The 20,820-nt window shown below is 43.6% G+C and overlaps 1 protein-coding gene across 2 annotated transcripts in view; it reads left to right on the top strand.

The window, feature by feature from the left end:
- Positions 1-15,730, top strand: part of CD38 (CD38 molecule) — a 49,911-nt gene extending 34,181 nt beyond the window's left edge. Inside the window, exons 4-8 of one of the 2 annotated variants that reach the window (XM_059165170.1) lie at positions 4,759-4,844; positions 6,928-7,001; positions 8,442-8,534; positions 8,886-8,972; positions 12,117-15,730. In XM_059165170.1, coding sequence (XP_059021153.1) covers positions 4,759-4,844; positions 6,928-7,001; positions 8,442-8,534; positions 8,886-8,972; positions 12,117-12,180 — 404 coding nt within the window. In that variant the 3' untranslated portion in view covers positions 12,181-15,730. The remainder of the gene's footprint in view (positions 1-4,758; positions 4,845-6,927; positions 7,002-8,441; positions 8,535-8,885; positions 8,973-12,116) is intronic. The other variant, XM_059165178.1, reaches the window with a different exon arrangement.
- Positions 15,731-20,820: the final 5,090 nt, after the last annotated feature.

Below are 20,820 nucleotides of genomic sequence, written 5' to 3'. Positions count from 1 at the left end.
CAAGGGGCCGTGGCAGGTACCTGCCTCGATGCCATCTCCAGCCTTAATGATGATCCAGGCTCATGTAAAAGACTGTTCCTTCTCTCTTTTCTTTTCTTTTCTTTTCTTTCTTTCTTTCTTCGACAGAGAGAGATCACAAGTAGGCAGAGAGGCAGGCAGAGAGTGAGGAGGAAGCAGGCCTTTTAGGGGCCCCCATGTGCCCCTAAAAGACCGTTCTTTATTTCTGGAAAAACGGACTTCTGAGTTTGGGGTTGTCTGTGTTCCCTGATTCCCTCCTTTCTTTCTTTGAAAATATTTTATTTATTTATTTGACACAGACAGAGATCATAAGCAGGCAGAGAGGCAGACAGAGAGAGAGGAGGAAGCAGGCTCCCTGCTGACCAGAGAGCCCAATTCAGGGCTCGATCCCAGGACCCTGAGATCATGACCTGAGCCAAGGGCAGAGGCTTTAACCCACTGAGCCACCCAGGTGCCCCCGATTCCCTCCTTTTTGAGAGCAAGTGTAGCTGCTTCTAGATTGGCGGTGTTTTGCTTTCTATCAGGCCAGTATTCAGGACTAAAGAGTGCTAGAGCTGGATGTAGCCTGAGAGGGAGCCAGGCCAAAGTCCTTCCTCCCCAGAGCCACCACAGCCACGGCCCTGGCCACGGCAGCAGAAGGCTGGGCTCCTCTGTGTCTCAGGCCAGCGTAGGGCTTTGCTGTTATTTTTCAGAGGCCGCCTTATCTTACCCAGAAAGACCCAGAACACCACACTGAGGGAAGATGATTTCTAATCAGAAAATCCTATTGAGCCTGTTTTCACTTCTTTTCTTAATCTTTTTATTTATACTGAGCGTATTTTTACTTTATGTTGTTTTATTATTTCTTTAAGAATAAAAATTAAAAATTAAAAAAATTTTTTTTAAAAAGATTTATTTATTTGCAATAGAGAGAGAGAGGGAGAGCATGAGGTGAGGAGGAGCAGAGAGAGCGAGAGCGAGAGAGAGAGAGAGAGAGAGAACTCTCAGGCAGACTCCTTGCTAAAGGTTGGAGCCCAGCACGGATTTTGATCCCAGGACCCCAAGATATGACCTGAGCTGAAATCAACAGTCAGACGCTTACCCAACTGAGCCATCTCGGTGCCCCGCTTTTGACTATTTTAAAAAGTAAGCACTTAAAGACTGACTATAAAACTTCTTCATTGCAGATTTACATCATTTCTTATTACAACAATGATGCACGCTTATTTGCAAAGTACTTGTATATTATGGAAATGTATAAAAGTAAAAAATGAGGGCTTCTGGGTGGCTCAGTGTGTTAAGCCTCTGCCCTCAGCTCGGGTCATGATCTCAGGGTCTTGGGATCAAGTCCCACATCAGGCTCTCTGCTTAGAGGGGAGACTGCTTCCCCGCTGCCACCCCTCCCCCTGCCCTGCCTGCCTCTCTGCCTACTTGTGATCTCTTTGTCAAATAAACAAACAAAATCTTAAAAAAAAAAGAAGTAAAAAAAATGAAGGTCACCCTGTACCTTCCCCACTCCTAGGTTTATATTATTTCTCAGAAGGGGATTGTTGTCAATATTTCGGTACAAAGCCTTCCCACACATGGCCCCACACTCACATGAACATATATATTAAAATGTACACATACTGTTTTGCAACTTTGCTTTATTCATCTAGAATTAGTAGATAGAAATACAGCTGTATTGGGGAGCCTGGGTGTCCCAGTCGGTGGAGCACCGGACTCTTGGTTTTGGTGCAGGTCGTGATCCCAGAGTTGGGAGATGGAGGCCCTGGTCAGGTTCCGTGCTCAGTGCAGAGTCAGCTTGGCTTTCTCTCTGCCTCTCCCTCTGCCCCTCCCCTCTCTGCTCGCTCTCGCTCGCTCTCTCTCAAATAAATAAATAAAAATATTTCTAAAAAAGATTTTGTTTATTTATTTGACAGAGAGATACAGCGAGAGTAGGAACATGAGCAGGGAAACTGGCCAAGAGAAAGCAGGCCTCCCGCCAAGCGGGGAGCCTGATGCGGGGGGCTTGATCCCAGGACCCTCATGACCTGAGCTGAAGGCAGATGCCTCATGACAGAGCCACCCAGGAGCCCCTGAATAAATAAAATCTTAAGAAAAAAAAGATACAGCCATTTTTTTTTTTTTTTAAAGCCCTCATTTGTCTCCTTTATGGACGTTAGCATAACTTATCTAATGATTTTCTGACTGACGGACTTTTAGGTATTGCTATTGCCAGTGTTGCAAGGATCACTGTGTACAACACACAAAGACACACACACGGATACCATGGGCACATGCACATCTGGCTGCTTGGGGAAGTGCTTTGGAAAGGTAAATTTCTACAAATGAAATTTCAGTGCGGAACAAATTGCGGTAGGAGCTGATACTGTCATTCAAAAGGTGGTAATCACTTACACACTCATCAGAATATGGGAGGTCACTTGTTTGCTCATTCCTCCTGCCAGTACTGGTTCATACTTAGAAAAATGTCTTGGCCAATTTGATAAGCAAATAATACCTTGACTTGTTTTGCTTTGCTCTGATTATGAGGCTGATCATATTTATGTCATTTAATGGTAGATATTTCTATTTCTTTTATAAACTGGCAGTTCACGTATCTTAGCTGTTTTTATTGGGATGCCTGTTATTTTCTTACTTACAGATGTTCTTTATAAATTCAGAATATTAGCTAATACTTGCTGCTCAGTTATAAAAATCCCAGCCATCAGGGGCACCTGGGTCGCTGTCGATTAAGCGACCAACCCTCAATTTTGGCTCAGGTCATGATCTCAGGATTGAACCCTGGGATCGAGCCCTCTGACTGAGCTCTGCACCGGGCTCCGTGCTCAGTGCAAGTCTGCTTGTCCCTCTCCCTCTGCTCCTCCCCCCATTCATGATCTCTCTCAAACATATAAAATCTTAAGAGAGAAGTGCCTGTGTGGCTCTGTCAGTTAAGCATCTGCTTTTGGCTCAGGTCATGATCCTAAGGTTTGTGGGATGGAACTCTGCTTCAGCAGGTTCCCTGCTCAGTGCAAAGCCTACTTCTCCCTCTCCTTCTGCTCCCTCCTCTACCCCTACTTGTGTGCTCTCTCTCTCAAATAAATAAATCTTAAAAAAAAAAAAGTCACATGTTCTACCAACTGAGCCAGCCAGAAGGCCCTAAATTTTATAGTTTTTGCCATGTTTCTTGCTTTCCATTTTACATTTCCCATTTTGCAGGTCAGCTTTTCTTAGTCATTCATTTATTTCTTTCAGGTTTTAAATTTGTTTGCCGTAAAACCTTCTCCCTTTGGCTTTATTTTTTTTTTTTTTTAAAGATTTATTTATTTGTCAGAGAGAGAGCGAGAGAGAGCGAGCACAGGCAGACACAGTGGGAGGCAGAGTCAGAGGGAGAAGCAGGCTCCCTGCGGAGCAAGGAGCCCGATGTGGGACTCGATCCCAGGACGCTGGGATCATGACCTGAGCCGAAGGCAGCTGCTCAACCAACTGAGCCACCCAGGCGTCCCTGGCTTTACTTTTCAATTCTAGATCATGTCGTTTCTGAAAACAGGGCTTCTGTCGGATTCATTTTTTTCTCCTCAGGACCTAACCCTCAATTAATGGTTGTATAGTCAAGTGGGTGAAAAAAGCAAAAGTAGGTACACATATACACACATGATAGACTATTATTCATTCTTTTTTCAAAAAGAAAATCCTGCCGTTTGCAATGATAGATAAATCTGAGGGCATCGTGCAAAGTGAAATAAGCCAGACAGAGAAAGATAAGTAGTGCATGAAATCGCTTACATGTGGAATCTTAAAAGAAGAAAAACTTCCTCAAACTCCTAGAAACAGAGAGAAAAGTGGTTGCCAGGGGCTGGGAGGTAGGGGAATGAGGGAGAGGTTGGGAAAAGGGCACAAACTTTCAGTTATAAGATGAATAAGGTCTGAGGTCCTAATGTACAGCATGGTGATTATATTTGCTAACATTATTATATAATTGGAATTTGCTAAGAGAGCAGAACTTAAATGTTCTCTCATACACATAAAAAGATCAATACGGGAGATGATAAATGTGTTAAATTAACTCCATATGTGGGGGAATCTTTGCACAATCTCTCTCTCTCTCATATATATGTGTGTGTGTATATATATCCTCACATTGTACACTTTAAATATCTTACAATTTTGTCAATTATATCTCAAAAGATAATTTAAACCATTTTGTGCACTAGACGGATATGCCTGGGAGACGTACCATGGAAATGATGTATTTGTGCTCTACATCTGCTGAATCTCACGGACTCCTGAGCCTGTCTTTTTGGGGAGAGTGAGCATAGAAGGACTCAGAGGCTCTCTGAACCCAGGGATGTGGGGGCTGAGGCAGGTCAGGGAGAAAGACTGGTCAGCAAGAGAGAATTGGCAGGAAGTGGAGGAGTAGTTGGCAAGAGTGGCCCCTGAGGGTCCAATTTTATCCCTGGTTTTTCCTGGAAGAGGGGATCTTGGAAGAGGGCTTGTTTCTGCCAGATGAATTTTTGCTGTAATTTCCCAGAATGATGACTCAGAGCTGGTCACTGTGTTCCTGTCTGGAATTTGGAGGATAAGGTAAGGACTTGGAAGGGACGCAGGGGCATTTAGTTAAATTGGGTCCAGATGAGTCCATTCTCCCTCCTCCGTCTTGGCAGTGGTGGCCATTGGAATATGGCCCCGCTGTGATCGAATAGCCCGGGAAAAACGGAGCTTAATTACACCCTTACTTTTCTACTTTAATTATTTTCTAAAACCTATGTCTTTTAGAAATGAACTATCAGTCCTGTCCAGACTGGAGGGAAGACTGCAGCAACAACTCTTTTTCTGTGTTCTGGAATGCAGTGTCCAAAAGGGTAAGTACTAAAAGGAAATCTTAGAATTTTAGAGACCAGAGAACTTTAGAGATCATCCAATCAGGGGTTGGTTTTAATCCTTTTTTACACCACAAATCCTTTAGGGAAAAAAGTTAAGGTTCTTTCTTGAGAATAACGTATCTAAGCACATAGCAGTAGATTATCATATACAATTTTAGGGCATTCATGGACGGTATGTGGGCTCTAGTTGGTGAATCTCTGCTCCTACCCAGGTTTTGGCTTTGGTTGCCAGGAACCTCCAGCTTGGTTTAATCCTCTGATCTAGGCATTGACCTAACTTAGATCCCTGATCAGTCTGAATGATCAACGTTTGGAGACCACTTACTATGTGCCAGGTGAGGCCTCATGAGTATGTTGAGTCCCTACTAAACTCTGCATAATCATACAGAGGCGCTATATAACTTTTTGTTTGCTTGCTTGTGGTTTCTGAGAAAGGCTCCTGCTTATTTTCTCACTCTCTGATATGTCTTGGGAGCAGTGCTCTTGTGAACAACTCTTAAAGACAAGCCACATTTCATATGTGTCAAGCACGAGCTTGGAGCTAGGAGCACATTGAAAGTGATGTAAGGTGCCCTACCGTGGTGAGCTTCCCTGGGGCTACAGCTTTATTCTGGCTAAATGCTCATACATGTACCAAGACAAGTTTGTTTTGATCCAATGAGATTCTTTCTTTTTCTGACAAGAGAGGCAGAGCTCTTTGGGGTTTGAATTTCCCTTGCACTTCCTTGCTTCCAAGTGATGTGACCTTGGGGCAAATTGACCCAGTGCTTATTTCCTGGGGGCTCTTGAAAATCATAGATGGCAGGCTCAGCACTTGGCCCCAGAAGCACTCTATTGACTTAGCCCTTGGGATGGGTAGAAATCGGGCCCCTGTCCTCTGTTCGTCACACCCAGCCAAAAGACAGAAGCTGCGCTGGACTCTTACAATTTGGTTTCAAATGGTTCAGTGGTGTTTTATCACCTGCAGAGTAAAGGCCAGATTCCTTGGCCAAGCATTCACGGCCCTCTGTGAACTCACTTTTCTACCCAACTTCTGCATCCCACTGAGGTTTTGACCAAAACCACTGTTTTCTCAAACCCGTAGGCCTTTCTGTTCGCACCTGCCTCAACCCTTCCTGGGTGAGATCCTACCTGTCCTGTAGGCCCTAGCTTTTGTTGCCCTCTGCCATGCCTTTTCTATTTCTTTCCTAATCACCATCACTGACTATTTAGACTTCTTCTCTTCCCTTCCTCCTTCCCTCTTTTCCCTCCATAGATTTTCTCTGGGTGCCCACCCTGTGCCATAAACCAGCTCCAGGCTTCAGGGCTGTGGTGCATAAAACAGCCAGGCTCTCAAAGAACACTCAGTACTGGCAGCTTAACCCACAAGGAGCTCATCTTCACAGTACGACATAGTAGTGAACCTGAGCTGAATCTGAGCTGGTCCCAGGGGGCCTGGGGGCCTCTTGGAGGGAACATGCAGATTGCTTTGCTTTGTTCATTTTGTTTTTCCCAGTGCCTAGCAAAGATTCTAGCTGAGTATTCATTGCAGGAAGAAATAAAACTCCTTGCTCAGTGATTCCTTCCTTCCTTTGTTCCTTCCTTCCCTATTTCCTTTTGTGCCCATGCACACCTGTGTCCCTTCTCTCCTCAGTCTCCCCTTTCTTCCTGTCCCTTGCCCTTGCCCTTGAATTGTCCACCTGCTCCCACTAAATGACACGTGCAGTGTCTACAGCACATGACACAAAAAAGTGCTTTTATCTTCCTCCTCCAGCAATGTTTTTCTTACTCCCTGGACTTTCAGCTTCTGAACCATCAATTTAGCAACCTTGTGAACAGTGAGGTTGACCTCCGTTGTTCAAACACAGATTGGAGCAGCCGCTTCCAGAATTCTTATTTGAAGCATAATCCTGCCAATGTCTTAGGATGCAAATTACATACACCTGGCAATACTGAGGGAGCCCTATACAGGCTCTTCCCTCTTTAACCTGCTAATGCTGAGTTGTTTCAGAAGGAGCTGTTGGGGTGTGGCAATTAAGTTTGCATGCTGAGGAATGGTGGGCTTTTTTTTTTTTCTTTTAAGTTTGCAGAAGACGCCTGTGGTGTGGTCCATGTGGTGCTCAATGGGTCCATCAGTAACACCTTTGATGAAAGAAGGTACTGGTTTCTTTGCAACCTATTTGCAGGTGTTAGTGCAGCCTCCTGTTACATATTTCATCCCTAGAAGAATATGCTTTTCGTGGTTAGGTGAGAACTGAAGATTTGGGCTAAAGAGGTGGAATGTTTTCTACGGAGAGATTGATCTAAGTCAGCATATTTGTCTGGTGTCTCCTTTGTTTAAAATACTTTAAATGTCCCATTGGCCCTTGCTCTGTGGCCAGCTCCTCCCCTTGGCTTTTCAAGGCCTGGTGTCGTTTTCTGAGCGCTCCCAACTTCCTGCCTTTATTCATGCTGGTCCCCCTGCCCAGCCACCCTTCCTGCACCCACCTGTTTAATCTTCACCATCCGTGAAGATCTGGCCTGGCTCCTCTGTCCTCCATGTAGAGTGTACATCCCAGTCAAGATGTCAAAGCACTACTGTGCTGGGCTCTTGGCCTTCACTATCTCATTCTAGGCATTACCCATCATTAATTGTAGTGGTTGAAAGCAGGGGCTCCCATCATTTCATTTTACCTGTATGACCATCAGCTGGGCACCTAACCTCAGGGGCCCTGAAGTATGTACCAGGAGAGGTGGTAGTGGTGACTTGAAGACTAACTGAGCTCTGTGCCTCACAACAGAGAGAGGGCTCAGTGGGTATCAGCTGTTGTTCCTCATTTAACCCACAGCGCTGAATCTGGCCACACCAATGCCCTTCTTCTCCGACCTCCTTCTATACTTAGTTTTTAGCACGATGGATGCTTTCTCAGCCTTTGTTCTCTAGTCTTTCCCTGGAAAAGGCTGGATTGAGAAGAGAGGCAAACACTGGTGGGCTGCTCCAGGCTCTCTGGATGCCCCAAATGAATTTTTCTTTTCTCCTGTTTTAATATTTAATTCTGCAAAGAAGCATTTGCCCTTTTGTCTTCTTTTGACCCTAAGCTTGCAGGATTTCAGGTGAAAGTGTTAACACTCCATAATTTTATAATCTGATACTCCGCGTCCAACTACTTACAAAAGGAGTGGTGGCTGTCAGAGACCAATAGGGAAGAGTTGAGAGCTGGCGTCCGAGCAGGGCCCCAGGGGCTCTCAGAGCAGCGCCTCTCCAGCCTCACTGAGTGTGGGTCATCTGGGGATGGTTCGGCTGCTGGTGGGCTGAGATTCTGCAGGTCCCACCATCTCTCAGGCAGTGCTCATTATGGTGGTGCAAGGCCCCCCTCTTTGAAAAGCAAGTATTTAAAGAATCGCCATCAAGTTATCAAGTAAGAATCTTATTTTGAGAATCGTATTCAGTGAGGGTCACAGTGCATGAGATTGGCTGTTTCTAGTGCAATTCACCGGTTAATCCCAAAGGGCAGGTTCTAACCAGTGGTTCCCTGCCTGCTTGCTCTTGACAAGGCCTGGGGATGGCTGAACAATTCCGTTTTGGCTTAACAATATTCACTGCCTCTTCTATTGTAGCACTTTTGGACGTGTGGAAGTCTTTAATTTGCGTCCAGAGAAGGTACATCAACTACAGGCCTGGGTGATGCATGACGTTGGAGGTGTTCACAGGTATATGTTCCCACTTTGTGTGTAAGTATTCTCAGGGTCATTTTTGGGATTTGTCCGTAGGAAGCTGCAATCACAGCAACGCATCGAGAACAGAGTGACTGAGGAAATTACTGGGGCCTCCCTGGACATTCAGCCCATTCCCCAACCTCTCAGTTTCATATACACAATAGCTATCTATGCAGTTCACACCTTCAGCTCCCCTGTTGCCCTGTGAGCTCTTAAAAACAACTTCTGCTTCGTTTCATCCCAAGTTCTGGCCCAGAGCTTGCTATCTAGAAGAAACCAAGATCGGGAAGTGTTTGCAAGAAACTTATCACTTAACTCTTTTTTTTTTCTTTCTTTCTTTACCAGTGACTCCTGTTCCAGTTCCTCCGTAAATAATCTGAAACGGATTCTAAAGGAAAGGAGTATTGCATTTTCTTGCCAGAATAATTACGGGTAATTGACTTCTTAAAAAAGCAATGGCTGTCTTGCCGACTGTAGGTATTTTCCTCTCCTTGACCTCCTCTGAGCCAGGAGGGCTGTGGAAACCTCTCTTGGGCCTTGTTGGTGATCCGGGATGGTGACCTATGGTGTGTGTTCCTTCTCCCCCGCCCACCCTACGAGCTGTTTCCAGCCAGGGTCCTTCTGTTGACCACCTTTCTCCCATCTTCCTCTTCTTTCTTCTCCACCTGTCCCTGATCATTGATTTGCCTCTGAAGCGGACCCAGCCTTTGAGAACGTATTTTCTGGTTTCCCACATGAGACGCCTGACCCAGGGCTTGCAAACCTGTTGGCTTTCAGGGGAGTGGAAGCATGTTTTATCCAATGCAAAGGATTTTTAAAATCCTTGTGACACAGCGGTGTTTTGCATGTGTGGTTTCTTTAGTTGGATCTCGGTGTAGATCCCTAACACTTGATAAGTTGCTACATGGATGTGTCTACCAAACTTTATCTTTTATAAATTAGACAACGTAAGTAAGATCTAATTTCTTTTTTTTTTGCCAGTAGTACACGTTCATTGGGAAAAGTTTAAAATTACAGATGATATATATTTTCAAAGTCATCTGCAACTCTGTTATCCAACTGGGACCCTCACTCACTTTTAAGTAGTTGTAGCAGGGACTCCTTGCTAGAAGCATCTTTGGAGATTTGCCCGTAAGTAATGGCTTAGAAGAAGGATATGGACAGAAAAAATTTTCTCAAAGAACACAGAGCCTGGAATTCAAGAATCCTTTTCCTGTCTCTTTCTGTTACCACCTTCTCCCAACAACCCTATTGGAAAGGCAGAAGGACAGAGTCCAGGAACATTCACTGAGGGCTTTTGTCTCAAAATGACCTGAATTCCCCCTCAGTCAGCTGGCTCCTCTCTGGAAACTGCCAGAAATAACACAAGCTTTCCACCGCAGTTAGATGGGAAAACAAGCCGAACAAAGGAGCAAGAACAACTAGAAAGGAAGCATTGCAGACTGCAGACATCTGACCAGTCTGAGTTATTCAAAGATACCTCGTGTTGGGAAAAGAGAACACTAAACACCTAGGAGAAGACTGGGGAATGTGCATGGGTCTTATCCTCAACACACCCCCCCCCTTTCTTTCTCGTTTTAATCATTCTCCTTTCTTTCATTAATGGCCGTCAGTCAGCCTCATTCATGCTGACCACAGGTTCCAGATGAGCTCACTTCTTCTCTTCCTCGGAAGACTGTGAAAGCATACCTTCCATCTGGACTCTGAACAGCGGTCCATGTTGAAGGAAGTGATTTGTAAGACAATGACACCTGTCATTCTGAGCCTCAGCTCATGTAACCTTAAATTTGGGGATCATACTTGAAATCACTAGGCCTTTTCCCCAACCATGAGGTTGTAATATATTCAACACGATTCTTTAAATTACCAGCTTTTCAGGGCCCCTTGTAGTATTTTAAGAGTTCTGTGGCTTTGTAAGAAAGCTGCTTGTCCCCACAGGAGCCTAAAGTGAATGTCAGGGATATCGACGTAGAATAAAGGTGAAATCACTCCATGCCAAACACACTTTCCAATTGAGCAAACTTTTGTCCCACTGTTTTGGTGTGATTGTTTAATAGGCAAACAGAAGTGTAAATACATTTATATAGGTTAGACTTCCTGCTGATTCTGAGATTAACCTCTTAGAAATCCCCACCTGGAGACAAATGCTATTAACATTTGGCTGTATATCCTTCAAGTCCTTTTCCTTTTTCCCATACACATGCTCATACTCCCGATGAGATATATACAGAATTCACATGTATTCTAACCAGTGGAATGAACAGAGAGTAACATCCCTCTTTTCCATGACCTTAAAAATGTAGCATTTTTTTTCTCATTAGTGCCCCCTTGTGACATATTTATTAAAAACCTAAATGGTGCACTACCTCTATGATACTTCGAAATACACTCCCTCTCTCTCTGTCAGTGTGTTATCCAACATACCCAAAGTGTGTCCATTTTATTGTAGCATTGGATGTTAATATTTACATATCTGTGGAGAGAGATCATCTTAACAGCATAACTGCTGTTAATAATTGCTTTCCCCTGGAAAGTATTCATGTGGGGGATCCCAGGCTACCATATTGGTGTGGATGGAGTGAGGCCACATTTAGAACCATTGTGCCCAGCTGGTCGTGATAGTTGGCTAGAAATGAGCCTGAGATAGCCCATTCCAGAAGCCCAGGGGTGCAGAGAGCTGCTTCTAAGGATTTCTCTCTTTCTTGACTCAATATAGCAAAACCAGATTCAGCTACAATTTAATGAACCACATTCCTTACTATCCATCCTTTTCTACAGACCAGCCCCTCCCATTGGACCCTGTGGCTTTCTTATCTCATTTTTACTCAGCAGGGAGTCATTCACTGGTTAGATTCTTATCTAGGATTTGTTCTGTGCAAAGGACTTCAGGTCTTCCTGCTGGTGGCCACCAGCCTTCCCCCAGAGAGTCTCCACCCTCTCTCTGCCCTGGACCCTGAGGCTCAACCCTCTCTCAGGAACCTTCTGAAGAGAAGAGAGCAAATCACCAACAGAAAATACAGAGGTCCCTTCTCTCAGGTTGCTGCCTCTGCGTGTCTTGATCACCAGCTGACATTCATAGCACGTATTTGTGACATGTTTGACTCCACACATTATCATCAAACATCCCTTCTCACCATTTATTTCAATGGCTTTTTTTTTTTTAAGATTTTATTTATATATTTGAGAGAGAGCTGGGTAAGGAGCAGAGGGAGAAGCAGACTTGAGTGGGGTGAGGGGCAGAGAGACAAGAGGGAGAAGCAGACTCTCCACTGAGCAGGAAGCCCACTGATACTGGGACTCTGGGATCATGACCTGAGCTGAAGGCAGATGCTGAACCTACGGAGCCACCCAGGTGCCCCTATTTCTGTGGCTGTACAAGTGAAATGAAACCAAACCGGCCATACTTTAAGTTGTTCATTCCCGGAGTTGACCTTCCTCTGTGTTGTCACTGCAGGAAAAGAAGCTGAGTGCCCCATGTTGCTAATGAAAGAGCTACTTGCGTTGGGCAGTTGAACCATAGATGTATTGTACTGCCAACTGATCTCTCTCTTTCTCTTTTTTTCTTTCTTGTCATAGGCCTATCAGGCTTCTCCAGTGTGTGAAAAATCCTGAGCCTTCATCTTGCAGATTTTATGTATGAGCCAATCAGCATGGTCGTTTCGGATCTTTGAGCCTTACATACCCATCACACGTGTGACTCAGGAGACACGCTGTTGGGAAGCTGAGGACTTGCGGGGGATCTTCTGCCATAATGCCAACACTAGAGTTGGAAGCCTTTCCCCCAAAGTTTTAAAATGACATGTTGTTGCCATAGTTTTTATTTTGATTTCCTAATAATCAAAAAAATTATGGTATAAAATTAGAATGAAAATTTTATATTAAGTTATTTCATTTTAATTTTCATAGGTGCTTTTATGTGGTTTATATGTTAGTAGCATCCTTTCTATTGTAAATGACTATACCAAACCTCTCTTACTGGTGCAGATAATTAAGGGATGGTAAATGCTCATGAATGACCTTGTCTCAGGATCTATTTTTGTATCCTTTCTACAAATAAAGTATAAATGCTATAGTTATGGGTCATGCTGGAAGAAGAATTCTGTAGGATATAAGCTACCCACCTGCTTTATCTCCCATTCTTCCAACAGCTCTGTGAGGTTGGTACTGTTATCTCCCATTTGTTAGATGAGAAATGGAAGTTCAGAGAGGTTATATAATTTGCCTAAAGTCATACATTTAGTTCAAGGTAGAGGCTGGATTTCAACTCAGCTCTGTCTAACTCCAGAGTATATATGCTCTCTTTCTAGGCCTATAATACCAGCTGACATGCTTTATGTTCCCTTCTAATAAATGCCTGTTGGATTAAATTGAATATAATAGAATATCATAGAATCTGAACTGGGTAGCTTTTCTGGATAGCTTCAAAAACAGATACACTTTTTTTCCTCTTCATTCTCTTCCTCTTCTTCATCTCAATGTCTTACATATATCATAGGCCATTAAAATACATATTTGTTCCCGATACTGGCAATTTTTCTCATTTTTTTCTTGATTAGTCTTGCTTGGGGATTTATCACTTTTATTACTCTTTCAAAGAACTAACCTTTGTTTTCTCTTTCTATTTAATTAGTTTGCACTCTTCTCTTTATTTGGGGGATATAAAAATTTCTTTTAATTTCCTTGAGTTTCTTTAATCAGCTTCTTAAGATGGAAGCTTAGATCATTGATTTTTGAGCACACTTTCTTATTTTTTTAATATATCACTTAGTACTATCAATTTTCCTCTCAGTGCTGCTTTAGCTACAGATCTTAAGTTTGGTGTGTCTTTTTTTTATCACCATTCAGTTAGAAATATTTTCTAATTGTTATTTAGAAATGTGTTGCCTGGAGCAACCCCCTCAGGTCCCCTCCCTCCTTGGGAGCTTCCTACTATCATTTTGCTATCTCTCAATAATCATTTTGCTATCACTTGCTTTGCTGCGGAAAGAAAATGTGTTGCCTAATTTTCAAACATCTGGAGATTTTCTAGATTTTTTTTCTAAATGTAGTTTTGTTGAAGAGTAAACTAATTTGAGGATCTTTCAGGGAACCCATTAGGTTTGTTGAAAACAGCATAAATTTGGGAGTCAGCTGTTTCTGGGTTCATATTTTGGCACTGCTCTGTAATCTTGAATGAAATAGTTAATCTCTTTGAACTTTGATTTCCTTGCCACTCAAATAAGGATCATCATTTACTCCCCCGAAGGTGTGGTGGGACTAAAAGATGACAACAGTGAACAGTATACCTTTGTGCCTTGTAGGTAAGCAAGCATTCCACCAAGGCACCAAGGTTGGACCCTTTCTGCTGGCCCTTGGGTGGCAGTCCAGTTTCCTCCCCCCCACCAAGATTTCATTTGTTTATTTGACAGAGAGAGCCAGAGAGCACAAGTAGAGGGAATGGCAGAGGGAGAAGGAGAAGCACGCAGGCTCTGTCTTGAGCAGGGAGCCTGATGCAGGGCTTGTTTCCTGGACCCTGGAATCATGACCTGGGCTGAAGGAAGATGCTTAACCATCTAAGCCACCTGGGCATCCCGACAATCCAGCTTCCTCCAGGAGCCATGGCAGCTGTAGCCAGTGTGGCCAGTCCACAGATTTTTCACTAGCCCCCATGTGCACCTAGGCACATCCTCACAGGCTTTTAGTTTGGGCTGGACAGGAAAATGGATGCTCAGTACTAGTTCTGATTCAAATTCGGGATTGCCCCAGGGTTCAGTGAAATCCACCTGCAGAATGTCTTCAGTGATAGGTCCTTGCTGACCTCCTGGGTGACCTGGGTGTTTTCCTCTTAGGACACTTTCTGCCTTACGGTTGGGCTTGCTTGCTGATTTCTGGATTTTCTAATATATCTTTCTTCTTGACCAGGATACCCCTTGAAAATACCCCAGGAAAATTTGGTTCTTTACACCCCCTTCCACAGATGAAACAGATAGAGTAGCACTCAGTTTGCAAGAGGCTTTCCCTAAGAAAACTCTTAAGAAGACTGATTTGAGTGTTTAAGTTAAAGCTGGTGGAGACTAAAAGGAGGCTGGTCCCAAGGTTTTCACACTGTGCACAGAGCAATCCCGCAAGCTCTGGGGGTATCAGGGGGCAGGGGCACTCTTTCTTTGTATGTCATCTCTTTATCTTCATCCCCATGATGTCCATCCCTGCCTGTCTCTCTGCAGCTTTGGGAATCTTTGAATGACCATGACCATGCAGCCATCTCTAGTCCTAAGGACTTTTCTGGCCTCATACATGAATACATCCTTCATATCCCTCTTCTTTTAAGTGACATCCTCACTGAATTACTGACCGCTCATAGCGTCATATTTTGCTCACCAACCTGCTGCTCCCTGTCTCCCCATTCCATTCATGCTTGCTCTAGAATATGCTCTTATCATCCCAACTTGTACCACCACTGTCATACGTAACCCGAAGGCTCTGACCCAGGACCCAAGTTCCCTCCTCCTCACTTCTGAAGGCTCACTGTTTTCCTTCTACAGTGTTTTTTGACCTTTCAATATTTGAGACACTCTTTTAAATACAGTTCTGAAATTTTAGCTTGAATACTTGAAAGAAGACGCACACCTAAACACACGTATATATATAAAACTCTTGCTGGAAACAAGCTCAGCCCGTGTCTGCACACTCCTTGATAACCAGCAGCAACAGTGTTTGATTTACTTCCTGGCATCTCATTTCTCCTTAAAACAATTTCCAAGACTGTCACTTGAGTTTCTCAGGTAAGATCCATACTACTTAGAAGGATGATTTTTTTTTAAAGATTTTATTTATTTATTTGACAGAGAGAGATCACAAGCAGGCAGAGAGGCAGGCAGAGAGAGAGAGGAGGAAGCAGGCTCCCTGCTGAGCAGAGAGCCCGATGCGGGACTCGATCCCAGGACCCTGAGATCATGACCTGAGCCAAAGGCAGCAGCTTAACCCACTGAGCCACCCAGGTGCCCAGAAGGATGATTTTTTTTAAGCCAAGGATAAATGTTACGCATGGGAAATTAAAATTATATGAAGTTTATAAAATGTTAAAGTCAACCTAAAGTATGCTCCAACTTTGTAACGCATTATGTGAATGCAGTGCTAACCCAGGCATTTTCCCACAGGTTTGTTTGTTTGTTTGTTTTTTTAATAATAAAGGAGTTATTTTATTTATACTAGTAGGAGTTGTCATTTTTAACATACATCTTTTGAAACAACTTATCAGGAACTCAGTAGCTAGGTGTGCTGCCCCGAGAGGCAGCAGTTGACTGGCTTTCAGCTCACATGCACAAAACACAGAAGCCTTTGAACTGGTATCTGACAAGGCATTTATCCTCGAACTGGATATAAATTTCTAGCTGGAAATCAATTTCTAGACAATATCAGCAGCTTATAGGTTCTCCATGAGAGCAAGAAAACTGGAAGCTGCTTAGCCAAGAACAACACCCAGAATTACTGCATAGACTGGTCAGATAGAGGAGGAGTTTTTGCTCTGAGGACACTTCACTGTCGCTTTGTCAGTGCCAGTTCTGCTTTTGGGAATAGCAGTACAGTAGGCTCTCCACCCTTCTCTCTGTGAGGGGTATGTTCCAAGACCCTCAGTGGATGCCTGAGATTGTGGATAATACAGAGCCCTATGTCCATTATGTTTTTCCTACCCGTACCTATGGTGCAGTTTATAAATTCAGGGCAGTAAGAGATTAACAGCAATACTTATGAATAAAATAGAATAATTGTAAATATACTGTAATGAAAGTTATGTGAATGTGGTCTCTCTCAAAATACCTTATTATATTGTACTCGCATCTGTCATGATGATGTGAGATGACAAAATGCCTGTGTAATGAGATGAAGTGAGCTCTATTATTGACCTTCTGACAATAGGTCAGGAAGAGGATCACTTGCTTCAGGACTGTGGTCAACCGAGTGACTGAAACCGTGGATAAGGGGGTTCTGCTGTAACCAGAGGGTGCGATGGATGGCATATGGTGGACACATGGTGGGTGGCTCATGGTGGGTGGCATGTCAAGTGCAGCACCTGCCTCCTTGGCTCACTAGACTCAGGTTCATGGCTGTGCAGATCCCTCTTTGGTATGGTCTGATTCATGTAAAATGCTTAGAACAGAGCTCAGTTTCTCTACCTATAAAGTGAGGGGATAATAGTGCCTATCTCTTTGGGTTGTTTTGAGCATTGAACAAGATGATAGGTGTACAACTCTCAGAATGGTGCTTAACATATAGTAAGAGCTCTATTAAGGTTAGTTTGTTTTTTTTTTTTTTTTTTTAGATTTTATTTATTTATTTGACAGACAGAGATCACAAATAGTCAGGGAAGCAGGCAGAGAGAGAGGGGGAAGCAGATTCCCTGCTGAGCAGAGAGCCTGACTTGGGGATCGATCCCAGAGCCCTGGGATCACAACCTGAGCCAAAGGCAGAAGCTTTAACCCACTGAGTCACCCAGGCACCCCTAGTTTTTTTTTTTTTTTTTAAAGGTTGGAACTGCTTTTATTCTGGAGGAAATTCCTTGACAACCCTACTTGGTTTAGAAGCTGAGACCCCAGGGGCAATGGAGAAGAGGGCAGGGATGGTCCTCTTTCCAACCCGCAGCGTTCTCCCATCCCAAGCTGGATGTTGAAGAACAATATCAACAGGAACCCCCTAACCTCCACACAACCCCAAGTCTAAGAATTTGACATTTGTAACTTTCATTTTTCAAGCTGACCAGGAGTTCACCAGGCTCCTCTGGTGTTGCCAACCCAACCTTTGCTTTCTGGTGATAATAAAGGCGTGCAGCTCTTTTTGGTAGGTAAACCAGAAGGAAAAAGGTGCTGGAAGTAGATGCTGTCTGCTGTGTAATGAGCAAACAGAAAGAACACTGGAAAGGGTAAGACTGAGAAGAAATGGGATAGCCAACCCAAGACTTCACTTGGAATGGAATAAATCTCTCTTTGTGAATGACACAATAATCAGTCCAGTTTCCTCAGAGTTGCCTTCCAGGAATTTCCCTGAATGGGTAGAATAAGATCCACATTGGCTGTTTGGAGGGAGAAAAGCCCCTTTGCGAGCCACTAAGTCTCAGATTACTCTGTGTTGCCCAGTGTCCTGACTTTGTCTGGCTCATGGCCATGGAAGTTGGAAACTTCTTCAGGCACTGCTTGGTTGGACTGGTGAGGGAGGAAAGAAGGAAGCTCCTTGTGGTGGTGTTAGGTGTCCCTTCTGCTGTCAGCTTTCTGGAACACGGGGATGAGTTATTGAGTCTGTGCTATCAGAATAGTAATTGTAAAGATGGGTTATTTTTCAGTGTCACCCATGACCATTATTATGTCAAATGCTTCCACAATGAAAGTAACAAAGTAGACGTTTCTGTAATAACTTACTACAGAATCATGAAAGAATTATGGAACATTATTGCTGCAGAGCAGTGACTCTGTGCCTTCGCTTAATAAGTGAGGAAACAGTCCTTCTCCTGGGAGTCATGGTGGGTGGGTGTTGAGTTGTAGGCAGTAACCTGGGAGTCAAGGTGGTTCTCCCTTGATGTCTCCCTTTCTCCTCACAAAGCCGAAGAATGGTGGAGATTGCGCTCCGTTGTCTAGTGTCCATTATTTCCTCCTCTTCTTAAATAGTATTCTCCCACCCCCATTATTAACTGGGAACATGGTTTCTCGACCACAAAATACGTTGCCAGCTGGGTCTGGGTCTGACCACTGGGATATAAATAGACATGATTAATATAATTGCCTGATCATCCTTTTTTTAAAAATTTTATTTATTTGACAGACAGAGATCACAAGTAGGCAGAGAGGCAGGCAGAGAGAGAGGAAGGGAAGCAGGCCCCCTGCCAAGCAGGAGAGCCCAATGTGGGACTCGATCCCAGGACCCTGAGATCATGACCTCAGCTGAAGGCAGTGGCTTAACCCACTGAGCCACCCAGGCGCCCATGTTTGATTATCTTAGAGACAAAGCCACTTGCCCCAGATATTCCATTTTACCTCCTTCCCTTTGCTGAAAGACACTGAAACTCCAGGAGCAGCCTTAGACCTAGAGATGGAAGTCACAGGCGGAGGACAACAAATCCCTTTCCCCATCCCCGACCATGTTCACCATGAATCTCATGCCAGGTTGCAAAACTTGATCTGCTTTATCCTCAACCCTGGGCATGTCATAGAAGTTCAGAAAGTGTTGGCTCCCCTCTCCCTGTATTTGCACCTGTTTGATTCTTGCTTCTGTGTCTCAGTTTTCCTCTTTCACACTTGGCTTTGCTGGCTGCTTCAGCTTCACTATTAAATAATCGATTTACTGTTTATTCATTCAGTCACCACTGTTAGCTGATCATTTCCTTCGTCCCAGATACCAGAGACGGAATATTGATAGAAACAGACAAGGGCTGTCTTCATGGAGCTTATAGCCTAGTCCCCATGGGTTTAAGGGGGAAGCTCTTGGTGGCAGCTTGGGTCTAGAGGTCATTATCCTGCTCTGCTTCACAGTTGCCCACTGTAACAGACTGGGAAACTGCTTTCTCAAGAGAGCTGAGGATGAGATGGTTAGCACTGTCGTCAGCAAAAAGCACATTGCTGGATGGCAGGAAGCAGAGGATGAAAGCTTCCCCCAAAGGGGGAATTGATTAGTTTTCCTTTAAAACGGTTTTCTTAGGGGTGCCTGGGTGACTCAGCTGGTTAAGTGTCCAACTCTTGATTTCGGCTCAGGTCATGATCTTGAGGCCCTGGAATTGAGTCCTGTGTTGGGCTTCGCCTCAGTGGGACGTCTGCTTGAGGATTCTCTCCCTCTCCCTCTGCCCCTCCCCCCCAGCTTGTGCATGCGCTCACTCTTGCTCTTTAAGATAAATAAATAAATCTTTAAAGAAATAAAATAAAATAAATTAAAATGGTTTTATTAGCCAAGCTGCCCTTTCACAAATGTAAAGCAATACAGATAACAAAAACAAAAATAAAATAATCAATAATCTTACCACCCAGGGATCAGTACTCTTTACATTTATGTATATATTACACAGTTTTCATATAAATCAAGTTTTTCATATAACTCACACATTCATAGTTAAGAAGTTTTTTTGTTTTTGTTTTTTTTACATTTTTTGAATTTTTGAAATCAGGGTAAGTCTAAATCAGGGTAAGTACCTAAGTACTTACCTTAGGTACTTAGTACTTTAGACTAAGGTACTTAGACTTAGTACCTTAGTACTTAGTACCTTAGACTAAGTAACGTACTTAGAAAGTTGCGTGTCATGGTTTAATTGGCAGTATCTTTCTTCTTAGTGATGAGTAAATTAAAGCCCATCTTACAACTGATGACATTTGAGATCTAATGAAATAGATACATGTTTAGAGAAATGTTATCACCCTACAGTGACCTGAATTTTTCAATTTATATGTTGCAAACATCACCCTAAGTCAACAGTTATACACTGGCATTTTTAATTGGCAAAGAATATTGCACCATGTAATTGTACCATAATTTGCTTATCCATCTCTTATTTTGCTACATTTATTTTATTTCCATTAAAAGCATAACCATAGTAGGGTTGCCTGAGTGGCTCAGTTGTTTAAGGGTCCAACTCTTGGTTTCACCTCAGGTTGTGATCTCAGGGCCATGAGATCAAGCCCTGCATGGGGCTCTGAACTCAGCACAGAATCTGCTTGGGACTTTCTCTCTCTCACCCTCTCCCTCTGCCCCTACCCTGTGCCCATACAGGCTCTGTCTCTCAAGTAAATAATAAATCTTTAAAAAATTTTTTTTTAAAGATTTTACTTATTTGTTTATTTGATGGACATAGATCACAAGTAGGCAGAGAGGCAGGCAGAGAGAGAGAGAGAGAGAGAGAGAGAGAGAAGAGGAAGCAGGCTCCCCGCTGAGCAGAGAGCCCAATGCTGGTCTCAATCCCAAGACCCTGGGATCATGACCTGAGCCGAAGGTAGAGGCTTTAACCCACTGAGCCACCCAGGTGCCCAGATAAATCTTTTTTTTTTTTTTTTTTTAAAGTAACTATATTAGAAGAGTCTGTCTGCAGTGGGAGGCTGTGCATGTTTGGTGGTAAATATGTTTGGATAACAAATGTCTGTTTTCATTCTTATTGTCCATCTAAGTACACTTTGCTCATCTGAGAACTCAGGAGAAAGACCATCAGCTCTGACATTCCTGGCACTCCACTGTTCTGATCCCTGGTAGTCAGGAGCAATCTTGTGACTGAGAACCCAGATAGATTCTTCAAGGTGTCCTCCAAAGGCTTCACCCATGTGTTTGAAATTACCAG

The sequence above is a fragment of the Mustela lutreola genome, chromosome 1 (genome assembly GCF_030435805.1).
Source record: "Mustela lutreola isolate mMusLut2 chromosome 1, mMusLut2.pri, whole genome shotgun sequence".
NCBI classification, from domain to species: Eukaryota; Metazoa; Chordata; class Mammalia; order Carnivora; family Mustelidae; genus Mustela; species Mustela lutreola.
The sequence above is the reverse complement of the archived record's forward strand: the minus strand, read 5'-3'. Positions and strand labels throughout refer to the sequence as shown.